Genomic DNA, 24,366 nt, shown 5'->3' on the forward strand with positions numbered 1-24,366 from the left:
TGATATTTCCTACAATAATAATTGCCAGTATTAAATGCAATAGAAATACCGAAAATTGTTCTTCCCTTTGTTCTTGAGATCTTCGGTTGGGCTGCCTCAGTGTTGTTGTTGTTGATTTTGGGGCGACGACGATCGTGGGATCGGATGCGCCCCGGCGTACCCGTTAAGGGTGAATCGCGAAGCCAGGAAAGGTGAAACGCCAAGCCAAAACGCGAAACGAGTGACGCCAATCACTAGAAACTATTATGCCACACGACAAATAAACGCACAGTCAGGCAGATGATTGAGGAGCCCCAGGAGTCCCTCAGGGTGACAAGCACCGACTCCGCCCCATACAGAGAACACCAGGTAACAAAACCAAAACTCGGCCCCCAACTAAAAAGTCATCTATTGTCCTCGGGCAGAGCAGAAGCCGGCCGCCCACCACGACTGAGGGCACACCAGGAGCCCACCAAGACCCGTCAACCCCTGGCACCTCTCGGCCAAGCCGGCCCCCGAACACCGTCACCCTGCCGGGAGAACCAGCCAGAACACGTAAAGAAAAAAAAAATCTACGAACAATCCCGTGACCCAAAGCGATATGTGCGCCAGGCGTCGTACAATCGGACCGTTGAAGAGGGATGCCAAACGGCAGTAGCAAAGCCAAAACGCGAAAACAGGACGTGATCCGGCGGCACCCAGGCGGAGGAGGTATCCAGACGTCAGCTCGGCGTCAAGGTTGAACCAGGAGTCCCTACCGCAGTGTTTACAAGTTGTTGTTGTTGAGTTAGGGGCGACGACGATCGTGCGATCGGATGCGCCCAGGCGTACCCTTGAAGGGTGAATCGCGAAGCCAGGAAAGGTTAAATGCCAAGCCAAAACGAGAAACGAATGACGCCAAGCACTAGAATCTAATATGCCACACGGCAAAGAAACGCACAAAGGGAGAGGCAGAAGCACATAATATAACAGGGCAAACAAACAGCCAGAGGGGCACACAGCATGTCATAGAGCAAATACACAGGAAATCAGAACACATACTTGCCTGGGAACCTGGCCCGCGGGAACCGTACATTGAACGCCTCCCAGAACACCCATTGCAAAGGGTCCATCCATCCACCGGGGACGCCATAACATCCGGAACTGTGGCAACAAACACCTGCAAACAGGGGACCCAGATGGTAGTACTCATGAGGCAAGAAGTCGCTACTCGCCCCCGCAGGAAGGGAACTCGCCCACCATGAAAGCACTCCGGTCCGTCAGACAGCGGTAACTCGGCAATCTTCGACCAGTGACCCGGTGGCATCACAGACGCCGGCAACACGTCCCCCAGGGCCCCAACGCGCACCCGCACCACAGGGGTATCCGCGGCCCTGGGCACACCACCAGATGACAGCAGGGAACCCGGACGGCGTGCATCCTTCCGTAACGTCACCACCAGGCCACGCCCAGCACCAGAGTCCACGCCATTCCTGGCAGCGGAAGCCACCACGCCCCACTGTGGAGGTTCCCCCGGCGGAGAAAGAACCGAAGGCACGTCCGAGACACAGGCACAAGCACCAGCAGGCACATGGACCTCCGCCACCACGAACCGCGGAGACATCGACGTATCCATATCCACACCGTCAATACCCGAAGACCCGCAGTCACTGAAATCACCAACGTCGGCCCAGGCAGAAGACGAACGCCAGGAACGTTTGGGCACCGACCGGATATCGTCAGAGCCGGTAAGTGACCCAGAAACACAGGTACCACAAGCCGGATGAACCGACCCCCGACACAGAACGGCAGCAGCCTCTACCACAGGGGGAACCGGGCTACACACAGCAGGAGGCTCTGCAGCCACCCCAGCACCCAGCACATTTGGGACCCGAGTCGTGGACACGGCCAGGTGCAGCATCAGAAGACGAGGGAGAAGACAGCGACGTCACACAGGAAGCTCCAGGAAGGCCCACGGGAGCAGCTGGGACAGCGACAGGATCAGGCAGACCAACCGACGGTACCGCAATACCCGGAGGAGGGACGGCAACAACCGGAGGAACGTCAGGCACTGCCGGGGGAGCTGCAGCAGCAAACGGGACGCGCACCCCCTCATCATCATCATTACCGAAGACTGCCTCCAGAGGGAGCGGCGGAAAATCCTCATCTCGGAACAAGTTGACCGGAGCAGCTGGGGCCTCAGAGCATCCGGCAGCCTGATGGCCCAACAGGCCACACCGAAAATAGGTACGAGGCTGCCAGGCATAATACACCCGGACATAGTATCCCATAACCTGGACAGAAGATGCTATATCCGATCGCAGGCGCATCCCCAACGTGCGAATGTTTGTTCGATTCCCAGCATACTGCCCAAAGGAGAGCGTGTTCACCTGCACGCTGACAACAGTACCAAACCCCCCGAAGTAACGCCGGAGGAGGTCATCAGAGAACTCCAGGGGCGCACCATGGACACTGACATAAGTCAGGGCACCACTGCGGTCCGAAATCGCCCCAGAGCCGGCATCATCTGGCAACGGCAACGTACGCCCCCCGTACCGACGGAAGAAGTCCCGGTACTCCTCCTCCCTCACGAACTTAATAACAACCCGGTGGGCCGTAACTAGCTCCACACCGTAGATAGCTTCCACCGGGATACGAAGCATATCACACATCACCATCTCTTAGGTCGTATAACCAGCCTTACAAGTGAACTCCAGGCCCACAGAGTTCACACGCTGAACAGGAGGAAGATGGGCCCCCCATGTCAGAACCGCCACGTCAACGCAGCCAGGCAGGCAACAAAACTGGGAGGGTAGAGACGCCCACACCACCTGGTGACCAAAACAGCAAACAACCCCAACAGCCACGGAGGGTCGGTTAACGTTCTCACTCCACGGCTGCTAGCAGTCGACTCCCCATTTACAAGTTGCTGTGTGTACGTGACGACGCCCTAGGGGCGACGTCCCTAAAATATTTGGTGGTTCTATTTATGATTAAGGAATAGAGAGTTAAGCTATATTCCTTGTGTTGGAAATTATATTCTATCTTAGTGAACACTTTTTTATTAAGTTTAAACACTAGACTGTTGTTTAAAAGAAATAAAGTTAATGTAGAGATACGTCTTGTTGTTGACGTCACGGAATACCAGTTCTCTGATTTCTTTAATGGGTAACTTATGTTATTTTGTGTGTCGGATTTCCGAAAGGTGTAGTAATGGTGTGTGGTAATCAATGGGGTTCTGTGTGGTGTATTAATGGTGTGTGGTGATCACAGGAGTTCCGTGTCGTGTAGTAAGAGTGTGTGGTGATCACAGGGGTTCCGTGTGGTGTAGTAATGGTGTGTGGTGAACACAGGGGTTCCGTGTGGTGAGCGCCGAGGAGTGCTGGTACAAGTCGCTCGCCCCACTGATGGAGGAGGTGACGCAGCAGATGGGAAAGGGTCCAGTCTATCTCTCCTTTGATATCGACGCCATCGACCCAGGGTTCTGCCCTGGTACAGGTGAGTTACACACACTCAGTAACAGAGGCAAGTAATTAAATACAAAATCGCAGGCCATATTTTCACAAAGGCGTGTACATCTGCATTCTGGTGTAATAATAACCCTCCAGAGATTGATGGACCTTAAGCAAAACGTCAACATTGGTGGTGCTCAATACGCTATTCTGGGGCCTTTAAAACCCCCTCATTAAGATCATATTCGAAAACTAACACAAAACTTGATCTTTGGTTAGTAAACTATGGGGGCGGCCTTAATAACCTCCAAGAGCATAATAGATCTTAAAGCACAACACCAAACTTCCTGGTTGGCCAGTAAGTTATTATGGTGCCCTTTATAACCCTTTAGAGCTTGAAAGAACCTTTAGCCCATCATAAAAACGAATTCACACTGAATTGTGAAGCAATAACAGAAAAGTGCTACTTATAACGTTAAAACACTAAAACATTAGACATTTAAGGAAAATTAAAGACTTGTAGACTGATGGACAGCGATGTAAAGACAATTATAGCCATGTAGGGACAAGTGCCAGCAACTTACGGAAAAGTATATCCATGTAGTGACATGTGGTAGCGATGAAATGACAAGAACAGCTATATAGAGACAAATCGCAGCTATGTAGAAACACACCGCAATGTAGGGACACGTACAGCAAAGAAGGGACAATTACAGTTATGTAGAGATACGCACAGCTATGTAGGGACACGTGGCAGCCATATACGGAGAAGTACAGCTATGAAGGTAAACGTCACAGCAATGTAGGGATCCGTACGGCAATGTAGGAACAAATAGGAGCCATATAGGGATAAGTACAGAAATGTAGGAAAACGTGTAGCCATGTAGGGACAGGTACACCCATGAAGGGATAAGTGGCAGCCATGTTGTGGCAGCCATGTTGTGGCAGCCACCCACAAAGTTACTTTTGTAACTATTTGGACTTTCATCCACACATTGACATAAAACGCAAGTAGATAGTAGAATTTGGTACAACCACGTACATACAAGTGTAGGGACATGTGGTAGCCATGTAGTGACAAGTGGTACCCATGTAGTGACAAGTTGTAGCCATGTAGTGACAGGTGGTAGCTATGTAGGGACTAGTGGCAGCTATGTAGTGACAAGTAGTAGTCATGTAGTGACAAGTTGTACCCATGTAGAGACATGTAGTAACTACATAGTGACAAGTGGTAGCCATGTAGGGACATGTGGTAACCATGTAGGGACAAGTGGTAGCAATGTAGTGATAATAGGTTCCCATGAAGTGACAAGTTGTAGCCACGTAGGAACATGTGGTAGCCGTGTAGTGACAAGTGATAACCATGTAGTGACAAGTGGTAACCATGTAGTGACTAGTGGTAGAAATATAGTGAAAAGTGGTAGCCATGTAGGGCCGAGTAGTAGCCATGTAAGGACATGTGGTAGCCATGTAGTGACAAGTGGTAACCATGTAGTGACAAGTGGTAACCATGTAGTGACTAGTGGTAGCCATGTAGTGACTAGTGGTAGAAATATAGTGAAAAGTGGTAGCCATGTAGTGACTAGTGATAGAAATATAGTGAAAAGTGGTAGCCATGTAGGGACAAGTAGTATCCGTGTAGGGACAAGTGGTAGCCATGAAGTGACAAGTGGTAGCCATGTAGTGACTAGTGGTAGCTATGTAGTGACCAGTGGTAGCCATGTAGTGACAAGTGGTAGCACTGTAGCGACAAGCAGGTAGGCAATTGATGTACAGATTCCTGATCCTACTGGGCTCTATTATATCTACATTTTAAACTGTGTTTGGAGTCAGCCTCCACCACATCACTGCCTAATGCATTCCATCTGTTAACCACTCTGACACTGAAAAAGTTCTTTCTTACGTCCCTGTGGCTCATTTGAGTACTCAGTTTCCACCTGTGTCCCCATGTTCGCGTACCACCCATGTTAAACAGTTTATCTCTGTCTACCCTGTCAATTCCTCAGAGAATTTTGTAGACACAGACACAGAGTCACAGAGGGCAGGGAGGAGGACACACACCCCACCACCCCAGCATCCCTGGGCAGCAGACAATCTTCAGCAGGGGAAGCAGGCACCACACCAACAGCAGCAGCCGAGGACCCCACAGAAGCCTCCGGCCGCGGATGCATCTCCGCCACCACCGAACGAAGAACCCCCGAGGCAGGAGCTCCTGTTCCCACAGAGCACACCGGGGAAGCAGACGTACTATGTCCCGACCAAACAGGGACAGAGGGAGCAGTTGCTAAACCCGCCGCAGGAACCACCCCAGGCACCTCGCCAGGGCAAGAAGGCGACGAGGAAGCCCCTCGCGTCTCCAAAGGGGGGAAGTCACCCTCCAAGAAAATGAAGGGAGCCTCAGCTCGAGGAGCATCACAGCTCACCACCACATGGCCCTCAGCACCACACCGGAAACAAGTGCAAGTCTGGCCCTGATAAAATACTCTGAGCGAGAGCGCACGATACAGAAGACGAGACGGTACCGGTGACGTAATCTTCATACCTAGTGTACGAATGCCCGTACGCAGCCCGCTCAGCCGACCTGTACGCAGATGGTTGAAGCGATGAAACTGCACCACTCCATACTTCTCAAACACAACCCACAGCTCGACCTCAGATAACGTCACCGGTACACCATGCACACTCACGTACTGCACGGCCTCCCAGGGATCCGAAATGACCACAGACACAGCCGTGTCGGTGACTGGAACCGAGTGGCTGGCCCAACGCGCCACAAACTCCTTGTACAGCGAGCTCCTGCAGAAGGTCACTGCCACCCGCGTAGGGGAAAGCTTTTCCAGCCCTATCAAATCCTGGACATCCACTTGAAGCACATCGACGACAGCAATTTCCACAATTGCCCAGTCCACATCCCCTGAGAATTCAAGGCACGCCGTGTCCACCCGCCGTACGCGGGACACACCACCAACCACCATACCACCAGCCGGGCCCTCCGGCCAGCGGGCGCACCACACCACAATCCACACCCGCCTCCACTCAGCACCAGGCGACAACTGGCAGGTCAAACGAGCACGTTCTGGCCCTCTGGCGGCCAGTGAGCGAATCCTTAATTTTTTGAGATAGGTTATATGTGGTCTGTAGTGACAAGTGGTAGCCATTTAGTGACAAAGGGGAGCCATGTATTGACAAGTGGTAAGCATGTAGTGACAAGTGGTAACCACGTAGTGACAAGTACTCACATATTTGTACTCACGTATTTGTGCTGGTGGGGGTTGAGCTTTGGCTCTTTGGTCCCGCCTCTCAACAGATCAATCAACTGGTGTACAGGTTCCTGAGCCTAATAGGCTCTATCATATCTGCATGTAAAACTGAGTATGGAGTCAGCCTCCACCACATCACTGCCTAATGCATTCCATCCGTTAACTACTCTGACAATGAAAAAGTTCCTTCTTACGTCCCTGTGGCTCATGTGGGTACTCAGTTTCCACCTGTGTCCACTTTTTCGCGTCCCGCCAGTGTTGAATAGTTTTTCCTTGTTTACCCGGTCGATTCCACTGAGGATTTTGTAGGTTGTGATCATGTCCCCCCTTACTCTTCTGTCTTCCAGTGTCGTAAGGTGCATTTTCAGCAGCCTTTCCTCATAACTCATGCCTCTTAGTTCTGGGACTAGTCTCGTAGCATTCCTTTGGACTTTTTCCAGCTTCGTCTTGTGCTTGACAAGGTACAGGCTCCATGCTGGGGCCGCATACTCCAGGATTGGTCTTACATATGTGGTGTACAAGATTCTGAATGATTCCTTACACAGGTTCCTGAACGCTGTTCTGATGTTAGCCAGCCTCGCATATGCCGCAGACGTTATTCTTTTTATGTGGGCTTCACAAGACAGGTTTGGTGTGATATCAACTCCAAGATGTTTCTCTCTGTCTGTTTCATTAAGTACTTCATCCCCAATTCTGTATCCTGTGTCTGGCCTACTTTTTCCACTGCCTAGTTTCATTACTTTGCATTTACTCGGGTTGAACTTCAACAGCCATTTGTTGGACCATTCACTCAGTCTGTCTAGGTCATCTTGTAGCCTCCTACTATCATCCTCTGTTTCAATCCTCCTCATAATTTTTGCATCATCGGCAAACATTGAGAGAAACGAATCTATACCCTCTGGGAGATCATTTACATATACCAGAAACAGTATAGGTCCAAGGACTGACCCCTACGGGACTCCACTTGTAACGTCTCGCCAATCTGAGACCTCACCACTCACACAGACTCGTTGTCTCCTGTTGCTTAGGTATTCCTTTATCCAGTGAAGTACCTTCCCTTTCACTCCAGCCAGCATCTCCAGCTTTTTCACTAGCCTCTTGTGTGGTACTGTATCAAAGGCTTTCTCACAATCCAAAAATATGCAGTCTGCCCACCCTTCTCTTTCTTGCCTTATTTTTGTTGCCTGGTCGTAGAATTCAAGTAACCCTGTGAGGCAGGACCTGCCATCCCTGAACCCATGTTGATGCTGTGTTACAAAGTTCCTTCGCTCCAGATGCTCCACTAGCTTTCTTCGCACAATCTTCTCCATCAGCTTGCATGGTATGCAGGTTAGGGACACTGGCCTGTAGTTCAGTGCCTCCTGTCTATCCCCTTTCTTGTATATCGGGACTACGTTAGCTGCTTTCCAAATATCTGGCAGTTCCCCTGTTGCCAGTGATTTGTTATATACACTATGGAGAGTGGTAGGCACAGTTCTTTTGCTCCTTCCTTTAGTATCCAAGGGGAGATTCCATCTGGGCCTATAGCCTTTGTCAAATCCATCTCTAGTAAACACTTCCTTACTTCCCTGCTGGTAATCTCAAACTCTTCCACTGGTTCTTGGTTTGATATTCCCTCTCATATCTCTGGAAATTCTCCTTGCTCTAAGGAGAAGACCTCCTGGAATTACTTATTCAGTTCCTCACACACACTTCCTTGTCGTTTGTAGTGAATCCTTCCGCCCCTATCCTTAATTTCATAACCAGTTCCTTTATTGTTGTTTTTCTCCTGATGTGGCTATGCAACAATTTAGGCCTTTGCCTTGCTTGCGATGTCATTTTCGTATTGTCTTTCTGCCTCTCTTCTCATCCTGACATATTCATTCCAGGCATTCTGGTGTCTTTCTCTGCTCTCCAGTGTCCTGTTATTCCTATAGTTTCTCCATGCTCTTTTACTTTGCTGCTTAGCTAGCCTACATCTATGATTAAACCATGGGTTTCTCATCTTCATTTCTCTGTTTTCCTTTTGGACTGGGACAAACTTGTTTTCTGCGTCCTTGCACTTCTGCGTGGTGTTGTCCATCATATCTTGGGCCGTCTTTCCCCTGAGCTCTGTTTCCCATGCTATATATGTTAGGAATTTTCTTATCCCCTCATAGTTTCCCTTTCGGTATACTAACCTTTTGGTATCGGTATCCCTCCTCGAGTTCAATAACCCTTCTTCAATCAGGTACTCAAACACCAGTACACTGTGGTCGCTCATTCCTACTGGGTCCTCAAAACTGATTTCTCTTATATCGGAGTCGTTCAGAGTGAAGACTAGGTCGAGTCTCGCTGGTTCGTCATTGCCTCTTATCCTTATGGGTTATCTGACATGCTGGGTTAAAAAGTTTCTAGTCACCACCTCCAATAGTTTGGCTCTCCACGTATCCTTGCCTCCATGCGGTTCCTGATTCTCCCAGTCAGTCCTTTCGTGATTGAAGTCGCTCATGATGAGCAGGTGTGATCTATTTCTACAGGCAGCAGATGCTGCCCTCTCAATTATAGTGTTAACTGCCATGTTGTTGTTTTCATACTATTGACTGGGTCTTCTGTCATTTGGTGGAGGGTTGTATATTACTGCTACTGCTATTCTTAGTCCTCCCATTGTCATGGTGCCTGCCTGTCATGGTGCCTGCATGGTGTCTCTGAACCCCTCACAGCCTGGGATAGCCATCTCCTTAAAACTCCGTTCCTTTCTCATGAGTAGGGCCACTCTGCCTCCTCCCCTACCTTCCCTCTCTTTCCTTATTACTGTGTACTCCTGGGGAAACACGGAATTCGTTATGATTCCAGAGAGTTTTGTTTCAGTGAGTCCGATTACACTTAGGTTCACTTCTTGTGCACTTTCCCTTAGTTCACTTGTCTTGCTTGTGATCCCATCTATGTTCGAGTACATCACACTGAAACTGACGCTCTTCTGCTTCTCCTATGGGTGGGACTTGTGGGATATGTGGTGAGTGGGAGCTGCGGGGATCTGGTACGGGGAGACTGGTGGAGGAGGGAAGACTTGGGGGATTGGGGGAGAGGGGGAGGGTAGGGGGGGGTGGGTAAGAAGGGGAGGGTGGAGGGGGGGGGAGAGTGAGAGGGTTGGGGGGAGAGTGAGAGAGGGAGGGTTGGGGGGGGAGGGTGAGAGGGGGATTGTTGGAGGAGCAGGGGGAAAGAGAGGCTATGGGGGATAGGGGAGAAGAGGGAGGAGGGCTTTGGGGGCGTGAGGGGAAAAGGAGGGCTGAGGTGGGTGAGGAAGAGGGGAGTGGTGGAGAGAGGAAGACTTAGGTGGGGTGGGGGACAGTGGGGGGGCTTAGGAGGGTGGGGGAGAACGGAGGGCTTGGGGGAGGGAGAGACGGGAAGCATGTGGGAGAGGGGAGGGCTTGGGGGAGGGGGGAAGAAGGGAGGTCCTGGGGAGAGTGGTAGGAGGGGGGTGATTGGGAGGAGGGGGTGGGTGGGGGTAGGGTGTCCAAGGTGGGTACTTAGTGGGGAGCTGACAGGGAAAGGGGCAGGTTGGGTGTCTGTTGGGTAGAATGTGGGGGTGGTACCCCACTCCCTGTGGCTGTTGTACTGTTTGAGGAGGGTTCCCCACTCCCCTCTGGGATTGTAGGGTTCGAAGTTGTGGTACTCTGATTCCTTTCTCTCTCCCTGCGCTCCTTCCTCGCATCTGCTGCCTGCATTCTCTCTTCCCTTGTCATATCCCTCTGCAGGAATACTTTTTTGAACTTGTGAACATTTGATAGACCGCTCTTCCTTGCTAACCGTTCCTCTTTCGTGATTTGGCTCATGAATACCTCCTTTATCATTCGGTCTCTGTCCTTGTTGTACTTTCCAAGCCTGAAACCCTTTTCAACATTTTGGTCAGTTCCCTCCATCCTTACCTCTTTAAGGATCTCGGTAACTGCGTTTTTGTCATTGTCTCTCTGTTCCTTTGGGCTAGTCCCTTTTTGCTCTTTAATGCCTGCTACTCCTACTGCTCTTTTTCACTCTATCATCCGGCTAGTACATCTAGCTGCTTCCTAAGAGGAAGCCACATCCATGGCAACTTCCTTAACTGCAGACTTAGCTTCAGGGCTCTTTCTAAGCTTTTCAGCATATGAGAGCAGGGTTGTGGTGGTACCCTCCACAATAGCATTCCCATCTCCCAGAGGTACAGTTTGTGTCTGGTATTGCGGAGGAGTCTCCTTTAGGCATCTTATCTCCTCCTTTGCTGCCCTTAGATCATCCTGCAGGTTGGCTACTGTCTCCCTTATTACCCTCAGTCCTTCACTGAATTCATCCCGCATTTGCTGGAGTACTTCCTTCATCCAGTCTCCCTGTGGTAACAAGTGGTAACCATGTAGTGATAAGTGGTAGCCATGTAATGACAAGTGGTAGCCATGTTGTGACAAGTGACAACTATGTAGTAACAAGTGGTAGCTACACTACACTTCACTACACTACACTACATTACACACATATATATCAATAGCATGATGTATCATATGAACAAATTCACAAGGTGATAACATGATTTATCATAAGAACAAATTTGTTCAAGTTGTAGCTATTTAAGTACTATTCATAGCCATGTAGTTACAAGTGGTAACAATATAGTTACAATTGGTAACCATGAAATGACTAGTGGTAGAGATGTAGTGACAAGTGGTAACCGTGTCGTGACTAGTGGTAGCCATGTAATGACTAGTGGTAGCCATGTAGTGACAATTGGTAGACATGTAGTGACAAGTGGTAGTCATGTAATGACAAGTGGTAGCCATGTAGTGACTTATGGTAACAATCTAGTGACAAGTGGTAGCCATGCAGTGACTAGTTGTAACCATGTAGGGACAAGTGGTACTATCGTAGTGAAAGTGGTAGCCCTGTTGTGACTAGTGGTAGCCATATAGTGACAAGTGGTAGCCATGTAATGAAAAGAGGTAGCCATGTTGTGACAAGTGGTAACTATGTAGGGACAAGTGTAATCCATGTAGTGACAAGATGTAGCCATGTATTGACTAGTGGTTGCAATGTAGTGACAAGTGGTAGCTATGTAGGGACAAGTGATGGTTATGTAGTGACAAGTGGTAGCCGGTGTAGTTACTTGTGGTAACCATGTCGGGACTAGTGGTAGCCATGTAGTGACAGGTGGTAACCATGTACAGTACTCTACAATACACTACACTACATTACACACAGAAATCACAATAGCGTGATGTATCATATGAACAAATACAAAAGGTGATAACGTGATGTATCAAATGAAGATTTTTGTTCAAGTTGTAGCTATTTAAAGATTACTGGTAGCCATCTAGGGACTAGTGGTACCCATGAAGTGAATTTTGTAGCCATGTTGGGACAAGTGGCAACCATGCAGGTAGTAATGGTAATCATGAAGGGACAAGTGGTAAAAATTTAGTAACAAAAGGTAGCCATGTATGGACAAGTTGCAGCCAATTAGAGACACGTTTTAGCCATGTAGTGACAAGTGGTAACCATGTAGGGATAATTTGTATCCATGTATTGTCTAGTGGTAGCCATGTAGTAACAAGTGGTAGCAATGAGGTGATAAGTGGTAACCATGTAGGGACAAGTGGTACCAAGGTCGGGACAAGTGGTAATCATGTAGTGACAAGTGGTAGAAATATAGTGACAAGTGGTAGAAGTATAGTGACAAGTGTTAGCCATGTAGTGATAAGTGGTAGCCATGTAGTGAGTAGTAGTGACCATGTAGTGACAAGTGGAAGCCATGTAGGTTCAAGTGGTAGCCATATAGTGACAAGTGGTAGCCATGTAGTGACAAGTGGTAGTCAGGTAGTGATCAATGGTACTCATGTAGTAACAAGGGGTAGCCATGTAGTGACAAGTGGTAGACAAGTAGTGACAAGTGGTAGTTATGTAGGAACATGTGGTATCCATGTAGGGACAAGTGGTAGCCATGTAGTGACTAGTAATAGCCATGTAGTGACAAGTGGTTGCCATTTAATGACAAAGGGGAGCCATGTATTGACAAGTGTTTGTAATGTTCTGACAAGTGGTAACCATGTAGTGACATATCGTAACCATCCAGTGACAAGTGGTAACCATGTAATGATAAGTGGTAGCCATGTAATAACAAGTGGTAGATATGTTGTGACAAGTGACAACTATGTAGTAACAAGTGGTAGCTACACTACACTACAATAGCGTGATGTATCATATGAACAAATCCACAAGGTGATAGCATGATTTATCATATGAACAAATTTGTTCAAGTGGTAGCTATTTAAGTACTACTGATAGCCATGTAGTTACAAGTGGTAGAGATGTAGTGACAAGTGGTAGCCATGTAATGACTAGTGGTAGCCATGTAATGACTAGTTGTAACCATGTAGGGACAAGTGGTACTATCGTTTTGAAAGTGGTAGCCATGTAGTGACAAGAGGTAGGCATGTTGTGACAAGTGGTAAGTATGTAGTGACAAGTGTTAGCTACACTTCACTAAACTACAATACACTACACTACATTACACACAGAAATCACAAAAGCGTGATGTATCATATGAACAAATTAGTTCAAGTGGTAGCTATTTAAGGATTACTGGTAGCCATGTAGTGACTAGTGGTAGTCATGTAGGCGCAAAGGGTAGCAATGTAGCGACAAGGGGTAGCCATGTAGGGACAAGTTTCAGCCATGTAGGGACAGTTTGTTGCCATGTAGTGAATAGTGGTAACCATGTTGTGACTAATGGTAGCCATGAAGTGACAAGTGGTAGCCATGTAGTGACTAGTAGTATTTATGTAGTGACTAATGGTAGCCATGTAGTGACAAGTGGTAGCCATGTAGTGACTAGTGATAAATATGTAGGGACAAGTGACAGCCATGTAGTGACTAGTGGTAGCCATGTACTGATAAGTGGTAGCCATGTAGTGACTAGTGGTAGCAATGTAGTGACAAGTGGTAGCAATGTTGTGACAAGTGGTAACTATGTAGTGACAAGTGGTAGCTACACTACACTACACTACAATACACTACACTACATTACACACAGAAATCACTATAGCATAATGTATCATATGAACAAATCCACAAGGTGATAGCGTGATGTATCAAATGAACAAATTAGTTCAAGTGGTAGCTATTTAAGGACTACTGGTAGCTATGTAGTGACTAGTGCTAGCCAGTTAGTGACTAGTGATAGCCATGTAGGGACTAGTGGTAGTGATGCAGGGACAAATGGTGGTCATGTAGTGACTCGTGGTAGCCATTTAGCGGCAAGTGGTAGCCCTTTAGTAACAATGGGACATGTAGGGACATGTAGTGACTAGTATGTTATTGCAACTTGTCCCATGTAGGGACACGTTGCAGCCATTTAGAGACAAGTTTTAGCCATGTAGTGACTAGTGGTAGGTATGTAGTGACTAGTGGTAGCTATGTAGTGACTAGTGGTAGCCATGTAGTGACAAGTGGTAATCATGTAGTGATCAGTGGTAGTCATGTAGTAACAAGTGGTAGCCATGTAGTGACCAGTGGTATCTATGTAGGAACAAGTGTTATCCATGAAGGGACAAGTGGTAGCCATGTAGGGACAGGTGGTAATCATGTAGTGACTAGTTGTAGGGACAAGTCGTCCATGTTGAGAGACAAGTACTCTATGTAGAGGGACAAGTACTCTACGTTGAAGTACAAGTACTCTATATGTAGAGGGGCAAGTACTTTCTGTAGAGGGACAAGTACTCTATGTAGAAAGACAAGTACTCCATGTAGAGGGACAAGTGCTCTATGTAGAAGGACAATTCACTGAACAGATCCACGAAATAGAGAATATCCTTGTTATCCTAGCAAACCCAGTACCAGATATCTTCTTCCTAGGAGACTTCAATCTACCCAGTTTAAAATGGAGAATAATAAACAATAACATTATAGCAGGAAGTCAACCTGGAAATAACCAACCACTGGTCAGAGAACTACTGAGATTCTGTGACAAATTCTCGCTCGGTCAGCAGATTACAGAACCAACTAGGAACGAAAACACGCTGGACCTGATATTCACGAACAATCAGGAGCTAATCAGAGACACTACTGTCTCAGACACTACGTACTCGGACCACAAGCTCATTGAAGTGCAAACTAACATTAATAACGGTAGTAGGCCCAAGAGAAACAACAAGCGAGAAGGGCTATTCATTAAATTCAATTTTATATAAGTGGATAGACTGGGAGAAAATAAACAGCGAACTTACAAACATTCAATAGGAAAATGTTCTAAGAAATAAAAATCCTACACAAGGAATAGAAAAACTGATCTCTGAAGCATATGAAGTCTGTCTGAAACATGCTCCTTTGAGGAAAGCCAGAAAGTGGTCCAATGTAGAAAGAGAATGCAGACGACATTACAAAAGGAGGAAGAAATTAACGGAAATGCTTAAGTAGACACGACTCTCCATACAAAGAAGAAATAATTTAAACAGGGAGATTTAAGAAATCGAACAGAGACTGAAGCATTCATATCAGACTGAAGAAAGGCAACTAGAACAGAAAGCAATTCAAGAAATAAAGAAAAACCCAAAATATTTCTTCACATATGCCAAATCAAAAGCGAAAACCACTGCCAGTATTGGACCTGTTCGTATTAGTGAAGGTTCATACACTGAGGATAACAAAGAAATTAGTGAAATTCTAAAAAAACAGTATGAGGACATGTTTAGCACTCCGATACTCAGCATGAAAGTGGAAGATTCGGATAATTTCTTTATGAATGATACTCAAACAACTGTAAATATAACTGATATCAACACGAGCGTGACAGATTTTGAAAGAGAAATTGAAAATATGCCCATGCACTCAGCCCCGGGTCCAGGCTCATGGAACTGAACATTTATAAAGAAATGCAAAGTGCCAGTAGCACAGGCACTCAGTATAGTGCAGAGGAAGAGCTTGGACACGGGGGAGATACCAGATGCGCTTAAAGCAGCAGACATTGCCCCTCTACACAAGGGTGGTAGCAAAGCATTGGCAAAGAATTATAGACCAGTTGCACTAACATCCCACATAATAAAAGTATTTGAGAGTGATCAGGAGTCAGGTCACTAGATTCATGGAAACCAATGACCTCCACAATTCAGGCCAACATGGATTTAGAGCAGGAAGATCATGCCTCTCACAGCTACTTGACCACTATGACAAAAACACAGAGGCATTAGAGGAAAAACATTATGCAGATGTCGTATACACAGATTTTGCAAAGGCATTCGACAAATGTGACCATGGAGTGATTGCACACAAAATGAGGTCAATGGGTATAACTGGTAAAGTAGGACGTTGGATACTCAATTTCCTGTCGAACAGAACACAAAGAGTAACAGTCAATCAAGTAAAATCGAGTCCGAGCGCAGTTAAAAGCTCTGTACCTCAAGGTACAGTCTTTGCACCACTGCTGTTCCTTATTCTCATATCAGACATAGACAAAAACACAAGTTACAGCTTCATGTCATCCTTTGCATATGATACAAAAATCAGCTTGAAAATTACCTCTGCTGAAGACATTGATAAACTACAAACAGATATTAACAAAGTTTTCGATTGGGCAGCAGAAAATAACATGATGTTTAACGGTGATAAATTCCAGGTACTCAGATACGGCAAAAATGAGGATCTTAAACATAATACAGGGTACAAAACACAATCAAATCTGCCCATAGCAGGAAAACAGCATGTCAAGGATTTGGGAATAATGATGTCCGACGACCTAACGTTTAGGGAGCATAACCAAGCAAGTATTGCGTCAGCCAGAAAAATGATAGGATGGATTACGAGAACTTTCAAATCCAGGGATCCCATCACAATGGTTGTACTCTTCAAATCACTTGTGTTGTCCCGTCTTGAGTACTGCTCAGAACTCACTTCCCCCTTCAGAGCAGGAGAGATTTCTGAAATTGAGGGAATACAGAGAACATATTCGGCATGCATAGACGAGATAAAGCACCTAAATTATTGGGATCGTCTCAAAGCTCTCCAATTGTACTCACTAGAAAGGAGACGAGAGAAATACCAAATAATATACACATGGAAAATACTGGAGGGACAGGCCGCAAATCTGCACAGTAAAATAACAACGTACTGGAGTGAACAACATGGAAGAAAATGCAGAATAGAACCAGTGAAGAGCAGAGGTGCCATGGGCACAATCAGAGAACACTGTATCAGAATCAGAGGTCCACGGTTGTTCACCGTCCTACCAGCGAGCATCAGAAATATTACAGGAACAACCGTGGACATCTTCAAGAGGAAACTAGATTGTTTCCTTCAAGGAGTGCCGGACCAACCGGGCTGTGGTGGGTATGTGGGCCTGCGGGCCGCTCCAAGCAACAGCCTGGTGGACCAAACTCTCACAAGTCAAGTCTGGCCTCGGGCCGGGCTTGGGGAGTAGAAGAACTCCCAGAACCCCATCAACCAGGTAAGTACTCCATGTAGAAGGACAATTTCTCCACGTACAGGGACAAGTACTCCATGTAGTGAGATAAGTACTCCATGAAGGGACACGTTCAACCATGTACGGACTAGTGTAAGTCATGTACATTAACCAATCCTCCGAAAGAAATAAAGCTAAATACTAACTTTATTATTCCTAGGCCAAGTGTAGCACATATATTTACTATATTAATCCTCATATAGCGTCTATTAGGCTTAGGAAGGCTAGGTAGTCTAGATTTCTTTTGCAACATAAATTCAAGAGACAAGTGGCAGACATGTATGGACAAGTGCACCCATACAGATAGAGTAGACCAGATAAAATCTTTAAAGTAGAGTCTGAACCATCATAAACATAGAATGGGAGGTTCATATCACAAACGAAAACCTCTTCAACGCGCCCTGAGTCCTCAAGTACGGGAGCTTTGTATACGTTTATTGAAATTTATAAGCTCATAAGCAATACGAGGTTGTTAATAACAATAATGACCTTGGGTTGTGATGTTATGAAGCTTATAAAGTGCTCAATAATTATAATGCCCTCACGATTAAGGTTAATATATATGTTTCGTATGTTATTGCTAGAATAAACCCTGATCTTCTCTATAAGTCATTTGATTAAGGTGTTAAAAATATGGAACATTTTCCGCAAGACTTTAAGTGTTGTAAGACATTAATTAAGATCAAGAATATTATCATTAAACATTTATAAGTATTTAACTCTTTAAAAATTATTGATAATTGTAGAATATTGCTTTCTTATATTTGCTATTCTCATGATCATCCACTAAAGTTAACTTTATGTTGATTATATTATGTAAAATTAGAACGAACCTTTTTAAATACATTAACATCGGAATTCATTGATAATTTTGTATCTTCTTATGCTCTCAAGACTTATCAGTGACGTGCAGCTCAATTTAAGGAATAACAAGAACTAAAAATTCTAATTTGATCAATCATGTAACTTTATAACAAGTACTGTTATCGTCACAAACACAGAGTGATGTAATGTTCCGTTCAGGTTCGCCCGAAATAGGAGGACTGACAACCATACAAGCACTGGAGATTGTACGGGGATGCCGCGGCCTTAACATGGTGGGGTGTGACTTAGTGGAGGTGAGTACTGTACTTGGGGAAGGTGAGTACTCTACTTGGTTGGGAGTGACTAATTGGGATTGAGTACTGTACTTCGTGGGGAGTGACTAAGTAGAGGTGAGTAATGTACTTGGTGGAGAGGAATACTCTACTTGGTGAGGTGTGGCTTAGTGGAGATGAGAACTGTACTTGGTGGAGGTGAGTACTGTACTTGGTGGAGGTGAGTACTGTACTTGGTGGAGGTGAGTACTGTACTTGGTGGAGGTGAGTAATGTACTTGGTGGTGGTGAGTACTGTACTTGGTGGAGGTGAATACTGTACTTGGTGGAGGTGAGTACTGTACTTGGTGGAGGTGAGTACTGTACTTGGTGGAGGTGAGTACTGTACTTGGTGGAGGTGAGTACTGTACTTGGTGGAGGTGAGTACTGTACTTGGTGGAGATGAGAACTGTACTTGGTGGAGGTGTGTACTGTACTTGGTGGAGGTGAGTACTGTACTTGGTGGAGGTGAGTACTGTACTTGGTGGAGGTGAGTACTGTACTTGGTGGAGGTGAGTACTGTACTTGGTGGAGATGAGTACTGTACTTGGTGGAGGTGAGTACTGTACTTGGTGGAGGTGAGTACTGTACTTGGTGGAGGTGAGAACTGTACTTGGTGGAGGTGAGTACTGTACTTGGTGGAGGTGAGTACTGTACTTGGTGGAGGTGAGAACTGTACTTGGTGGAGGTGAGTACTGTACTTGGTGGAGGTGAGTACTGTACTTGGTGGAGGTGAGTACTGTACTTGGTGGAGATGAGAACTGTACTTGGTGGAGGTGTGTACTGTACTTGGTGGAGGTGAGTACTGTACTTGGTGGAGATGAGAACTGTACTTGGTGGAGGTGAGTACTGTACTTGGTGGAGGTGAGTACTGTACTTGGTGGAGGTGAGTACTGTACTTGGTGGAGGTGAGTACTGTACTTGGTGGAGGTGAGTACTGTACTTGGTGGAGATGAGAACTGTACTTGGTGGAGGTGAGAACTGTACTTGGTGGAGGTGAGTACTGTACTTGGTGGAGGTGAGTACTGTACTTGGTGGAGGTGAGTACTGTACTTGGTGGAGATGAGAACTGTACTTGGTGGAGGTGTGTACTGTACTTGGTGGAGGTGAGTACTGTACTTGGTGGAGGTGAGTACTGTACTTGGTGGAGGTGAGTACTGTACTTGGTGGAGGTGAGTACTGTACTTGGTGGAGGTGAGAACTGTACTTGGTGGAGGTGAGTACTGTACTTGGTGGAGGTGAGTACTGTACTTGGTGGAGGTGAGTACTGTACTTGGTGGAGGTGAGTACTGTACTTGGTGGAGGTGAGTACTGTACTTGGTGGAGATGAGAACTGTACTTGGTGGAAGTGAGTACTGTACTTGGTGGAGGTGAGTACTGTACTTGGTGGAGGTGAGTACTGTACTTGGTGGAGATGAGAACTGTACTTGGTGGAGGTGTGTACTGTACTTGGTGGAGGTGAGTACTGTACTTGGTGGAGGTGAGAACTGTACTTGGTGGAGGTGAGTACTGTACTTGGTGGAGGTGAGTACTGTACTTGGTGGAGGTGAGTACTGTACTTGGTGGAGATGAGAACTGTACTTGGTGGAGGTGAGTACTGTACTTGGTGGAGGTGAGTACTGTACTTGGTGGAGATGAGAACTGTACTTGGTGGAGGTGAGTACTGTACTTGGTGGAGGTGAGTACTGTACTTGGTGGAGGTGAGTACTGTACTTGGTGGAGATGAGAACTGTACTTGGTGGAGGTGTGTACTGTACTTGGTGGAGGTGAGTACTGTACTTGGTGGAGGTGAGTACTGTACTTGGTGGAGGTGAGTACTGTACTTGGTGGAGATGAGAACTGTACTTGGTGGAGGTGTGTACTGTACTTGGTGGAGGTAAGTACTGTACTTGGTGGAGGTGAGTACTGTACTTGGTGGAGGTGAGTACTGTACTTGGTGGAGGTGAGAACTGTACTTGGTGGAGGTGAGTACTGTACTTGGTGGAGGTGAGTACTGTACTTGGTGGAGGTGAGTACTGTACTTGGTGGAGATGAGAACTGTACTTGGTGGAGGTGAGTACTGTACTTGGTGGAGGTGAGTACTGTACTTGGTGGAGGTGAGTACTGTACTTGGTGGAGGTGAGTACTGTACTTGGTGGAGATGAGAACTGTACTTGGTGGAGGTGAGTACTGTACTTGGTTGAGGTGAGTACTGTACTTGGTGGAGGTGAGTACTGTACTTGGTGGAGGTGAGTACTGTACTTGGTGGAGGTGAGTACTGTACTTGGTGGAGATGAGAACTGTACTTGGTGGAGGTGTGTACTGTACTTGGTGGAGGTGAGTACTGTACTTGGTGGAGGTGAGAACTGTACTTGGTGGAGGTGAGTACTGTACTTGGTGGAGGTGAGTACTGTACTTGGTGGAGGTGAGTACTGTACTTGGTGGAGATGAGAACTGTACTTGGTGGAGGTGAGTACTGTACTTGGTGGAGGTGAGTACTGTACTTGGTGGAGATGAGAACTGTACTTGGTGGAGGTGAGTACTGTACTTGGTGGAGGTGAGTACTGTACTTGGTGGAGGTGAGTACTGTACTTGGTGGACCTGACTGAGAACTGTACTTGGTGGAGGTGTGTACTGTACTTGGTGGAGGTGAGTACTGTACTTGGTGGAGGTGAGTACTGTACTTGGTGGAGGTGAGTACTGTACTTGGTGGAGATGAGAACTGTACTTGGTGGAGGTGTGTACTGTACTTGGTGGAGGTAAGTACTGTACTTGGTGGAGGTGAGTACTGTACTTGGTGGAGGTGAGTACTGTACTTGGTGGAGGTGAGAACTGTACTTGGTGGAGGTGAGTACTGTACTTGGTGGAGGTGAGTACTGTACTTGGTGGAGGTGAGTACTGTACTTGGTGGAGATGAGAACTGTACTTGGTGGAGGTGAGTACTGTACTTGGTGGAGGTGAGTACTGTACTTGGTGGAGGTGAGTACTGTACTTTGTGGAGGTGAGTACTGTACTTGGTGGAGATGAGAACTGTACTTGGTGGAGGTGAGTACTGTACTTGGTTGAGGTGAGTACTGTACTTGGTGGAGGTGAGTACTGTACTTGGTGGAGGTGAGTACTGTACTTGGTGGAGGTGTGTACTGTACTTGGTGGAGGAGAATCCTGTATTTTTGGAGGCGAGTACTGTATGGTGAGGTGTGACACAGTAGGGGAGAGTACTGTACTTTGTGGAGAATGACTTGGTGTAGGTAGAAGAAAATGTAGAATCGAACCAGTGAAGAGCAGAGGTGCCATAGGCACAATCAGAGAACACTGTATAAACATCAGAGGTCCGCGGTTGTTCAACGTCCTCCCAGCAAGCATAAGAAATATTGCCGGAACAGCCGTGGACATTTTCGAGAGGAAACTAGATTTATTCCTCCAAGGAGTGCCGGAACAACCGGGCTGTGGTGGGTATGTGGGCCTGCGGGCAGCTCCAAGCAACAGCCTGGTGGACCAAACTCTCACAAGTCAAGCCTGGCCTCGGGCCGGGCTTGGGGAGTAGAAGAACTCCCAGAACCCCATCAACCAGGTATCAACCAGGTATCAACCAGGTGAGTAGTGTACTCAGTAGAGGTGAGTACTACTCTTTAACCTGTGTGACGTAGTGAAGTTGAGTACTCAATTTGATAGTGTGTGACCTGTAGTTGAGGGAGGGAAGTTCTGTACTGTATTTGGTGAAGGTGAGTACTGTAATGCAAATAGTGGATATGAATAACGGACTTTGTGGGGTGTGACCTGTACTTGGTGTAGGTGAGTATTGTACGCAGTGGAGTTGGGTACTTACCGTGGTTGAGGTGAATATTGTACTGTATCTGTTGGTGGTGAGTACTGTACTTAACTTGGTATAGGAAAATACTAAACTGCACTTGGTGGAGGATTGAATATAGTGAGGTGTGACGTGATTGAGGTGATGGTTTTGACCTGGTGAAGGCGAGTACTGTACGTGTTGGAGTGTGACCTGATGGAGATGAGTACTGTACGTGTTGGAGTGTATCCTGAAGGAGGAGAGTACTCTTCTTTGTGGTGTGTGTGACCTGGTGGAGGAGAGTATTTGTACTTCGAGGGTTGTGACCTGGTGGATAAGAGTACTGTACTTGGTGAGGTCTGACCTAGTGGAGGAGAGTACCGTACTTGGTGGGGTGTGACCTGGTGAAAGAGAGAACTGTACTTGTTGGGGTGAGACCTGGTGGAGGAGAGTACTGTATATGGTGGGGTGTGACCTGGTGGAGGAGAGTACTGTACTTGGTGGGGTGTGACCTGGTGGAGGAGAGTACCGTACTTGGTGGGGTGTGACCTGGTGGAGGAGAGTACTGTACTTGTTGGGGTGAGACCTGGTGGAGGAGAGTACTGTACTTGGTGGGGTGTGACCTGGTGGAGGAGAGTACTGTATACGGTGGGGTGTGACCTGGTGGAGGAGAGTACTGTACTTGGTGGGGTGTGACCTGGTGGAGGAGAGTGCTGTACTTGGTGGGGTGTGACCTGGTGGAGGAGAGTACTGTACTTGGTGGGGTGTGACCTGGTGGAGGAGAGTGCTGTACTTGGTGGGGTGTGACCTGGTGGAGGAGAGTACTGTACTTGGTGGGGTGTGACCTGGTGGAGGAGAGTGCTGTACTTGGTGGGGTGTGACCTGGTGGAGGAGAGTACTGTATATGGTGGGGTGTGACCTGGTGGAGGAGAGTACTGTACTTGGTGGGATGTGACCTGGTGGAGGAGAGTACTGTATATGGTGGGGTGTGACCTGGTGGAGGAGAGTACTGTACTTGGTGGGGTGTGACCTGGTGGAGGAGAGTGCTGTATATGGTGGGGTGTGACCTGGTGGAGGAGAGTACTGTACTTGGTGGGGTGTGACCTGGTGGAGCAGAGTGCTGTATATGGTGGGGTGTGACCTGGTGGAGCAGAGTGCTGTATATGGTGGGGTGTGACCTGGTGGAGGAGAGTGCTGTATATGGAGTTTTTTTTTTTTTTTAATTTTCGGTGTTTATCAGCTCGCTGGAAACTGAGCTTAGCGTGTGACGTGTGTGAATACTCAGTGATCGTTGTGGATAGTGTTCTGACAGTGAAAACCGTGTAACCTTCGTGATCTTAGTGATTTTGTGGTGCGTATTTACAGTGGGGACTGTATAGCGCCAGGCGCGGGCAGGCCGCCGCCCGCATCCCCCCCCCCCCCCACCCCCCCCGTCGAGTCCCAACGGTCAGGTCAGCTGACTGGCCTCTCTCTCTCTCTCTGCCGGGTGTCGCACCTGACTGTGCTTGCCTAGAGTGACACTTTTACTGGGCGTAACTATGTCGAATCATATTAATTAAGATCTTGAAACCTAGATCTGTTTCTGGATATCTTCCACAATATTTCTGTTGTGTTTGTGGGTATACTACAAGGAAGAGTTTGTTCAGTGCAAGGAGGATAAGTGTCCTAACATTTGTCACACACAGTGCAAGACAGACCCTGACTTCTGCTGTACTCAAGTGCCAGATCTCAGGACCCAGTGTGGGATTGATGATAATGTGGAGTACGACACGGAATCTGACTTTGCACCACAGCAGGACCTGACAAATTCCTTCCTAACAGACACAGCTACTGATCATCAGGCTGCTTTTATATATATATATATATGGCTTGTGCGTGCATGCAGTTTCTCATATATATATATATATATATATATATATATATATATATATATATATATATATATATATATATATATATATATATATATATATATATATATATATATATATATATATATATTGGTGCAATTATAGGGACCCACAGCCTCAGAGAAGGGAACACAGAGCATTCAGGGAAAAACTTGCCATTTAACTCTGAATGTGTAAGAGTGTTCGCTTCTCCTACCACCCCCCTCTTTTTATGGTGTACACTTTATTATGCAAGGTTATACAGTTACATATCTGATTTTATACAACAAATTAACATTAAGAGGATACAAAAAAAAGTTCGCTTCCTGGAGGCTGTAGATTTCCTCGAACTCCTCCGACGCCGGGCAGGAACCGAGGATGCAGCGAGCATTCCCCCTCTGGATCGCGACACTGAGGCGCTGAAAGTGAAAACTTGCTGCTCTAGGGTCTCTTGTGGTGTCAATGAGCTTG

General features: G+C 46.9%; 1 protein-coding gene and 1 long non-coding RNA gene across 5 annotated transcripts in view; both read left to right on the top strand.

Moving 5' to 3' along the window:
- Positions 1 to 24,366, top strand: part of LOC138358657 (uncharacterized) — a 366,187-nt gene that overhangs the window by 236,324 nt on the left and 105,497 nt on the right. The window lies entirely within an intron of this gene.
- Positions 1 to 24,366, top strand: part of LOC123750882 (guanidinobutyrase-like) — a 161,147-nt gene that overhangs the window by 92,656 nt on the left and 44,125 nt on the right. For 2 of the 3 annotated variants that reach the window (XM_069316722.1, XM_069316723.1), the window contains exons 5-6: positions 3,312 to 3,456; positions 18,129 to 18,223. In XM_069316722.1, the coding sequence (XP_069172823.1) occupies positions 3,312 to 3,456; positions 18,129 to 18,223 (240 nt within the window). The remainder of the gene's footprint in view (positions 1 to 3,311; positions 3,457 to 18,128; positions 18,224 to 24,366) is intronic. The other variant, XM_069316724.1, reaches the window with a different exon arrangement.

This window comes from Procambarus clarkii, chromosome 85 (assembly GCF_040958095.1).
Source record: "Procambarus clarkii isolate CNS0578487 chromosome 85, FALCON_Pclarkii_2.0, whole genome shotgun sequence".
Classification (NCBI taxonomy): Eukaryota; Metazoa; Arthropoda; class Malacostraca; order Decapoda; family Cambaridae; genus Procambarus; species Procambarus clarkii.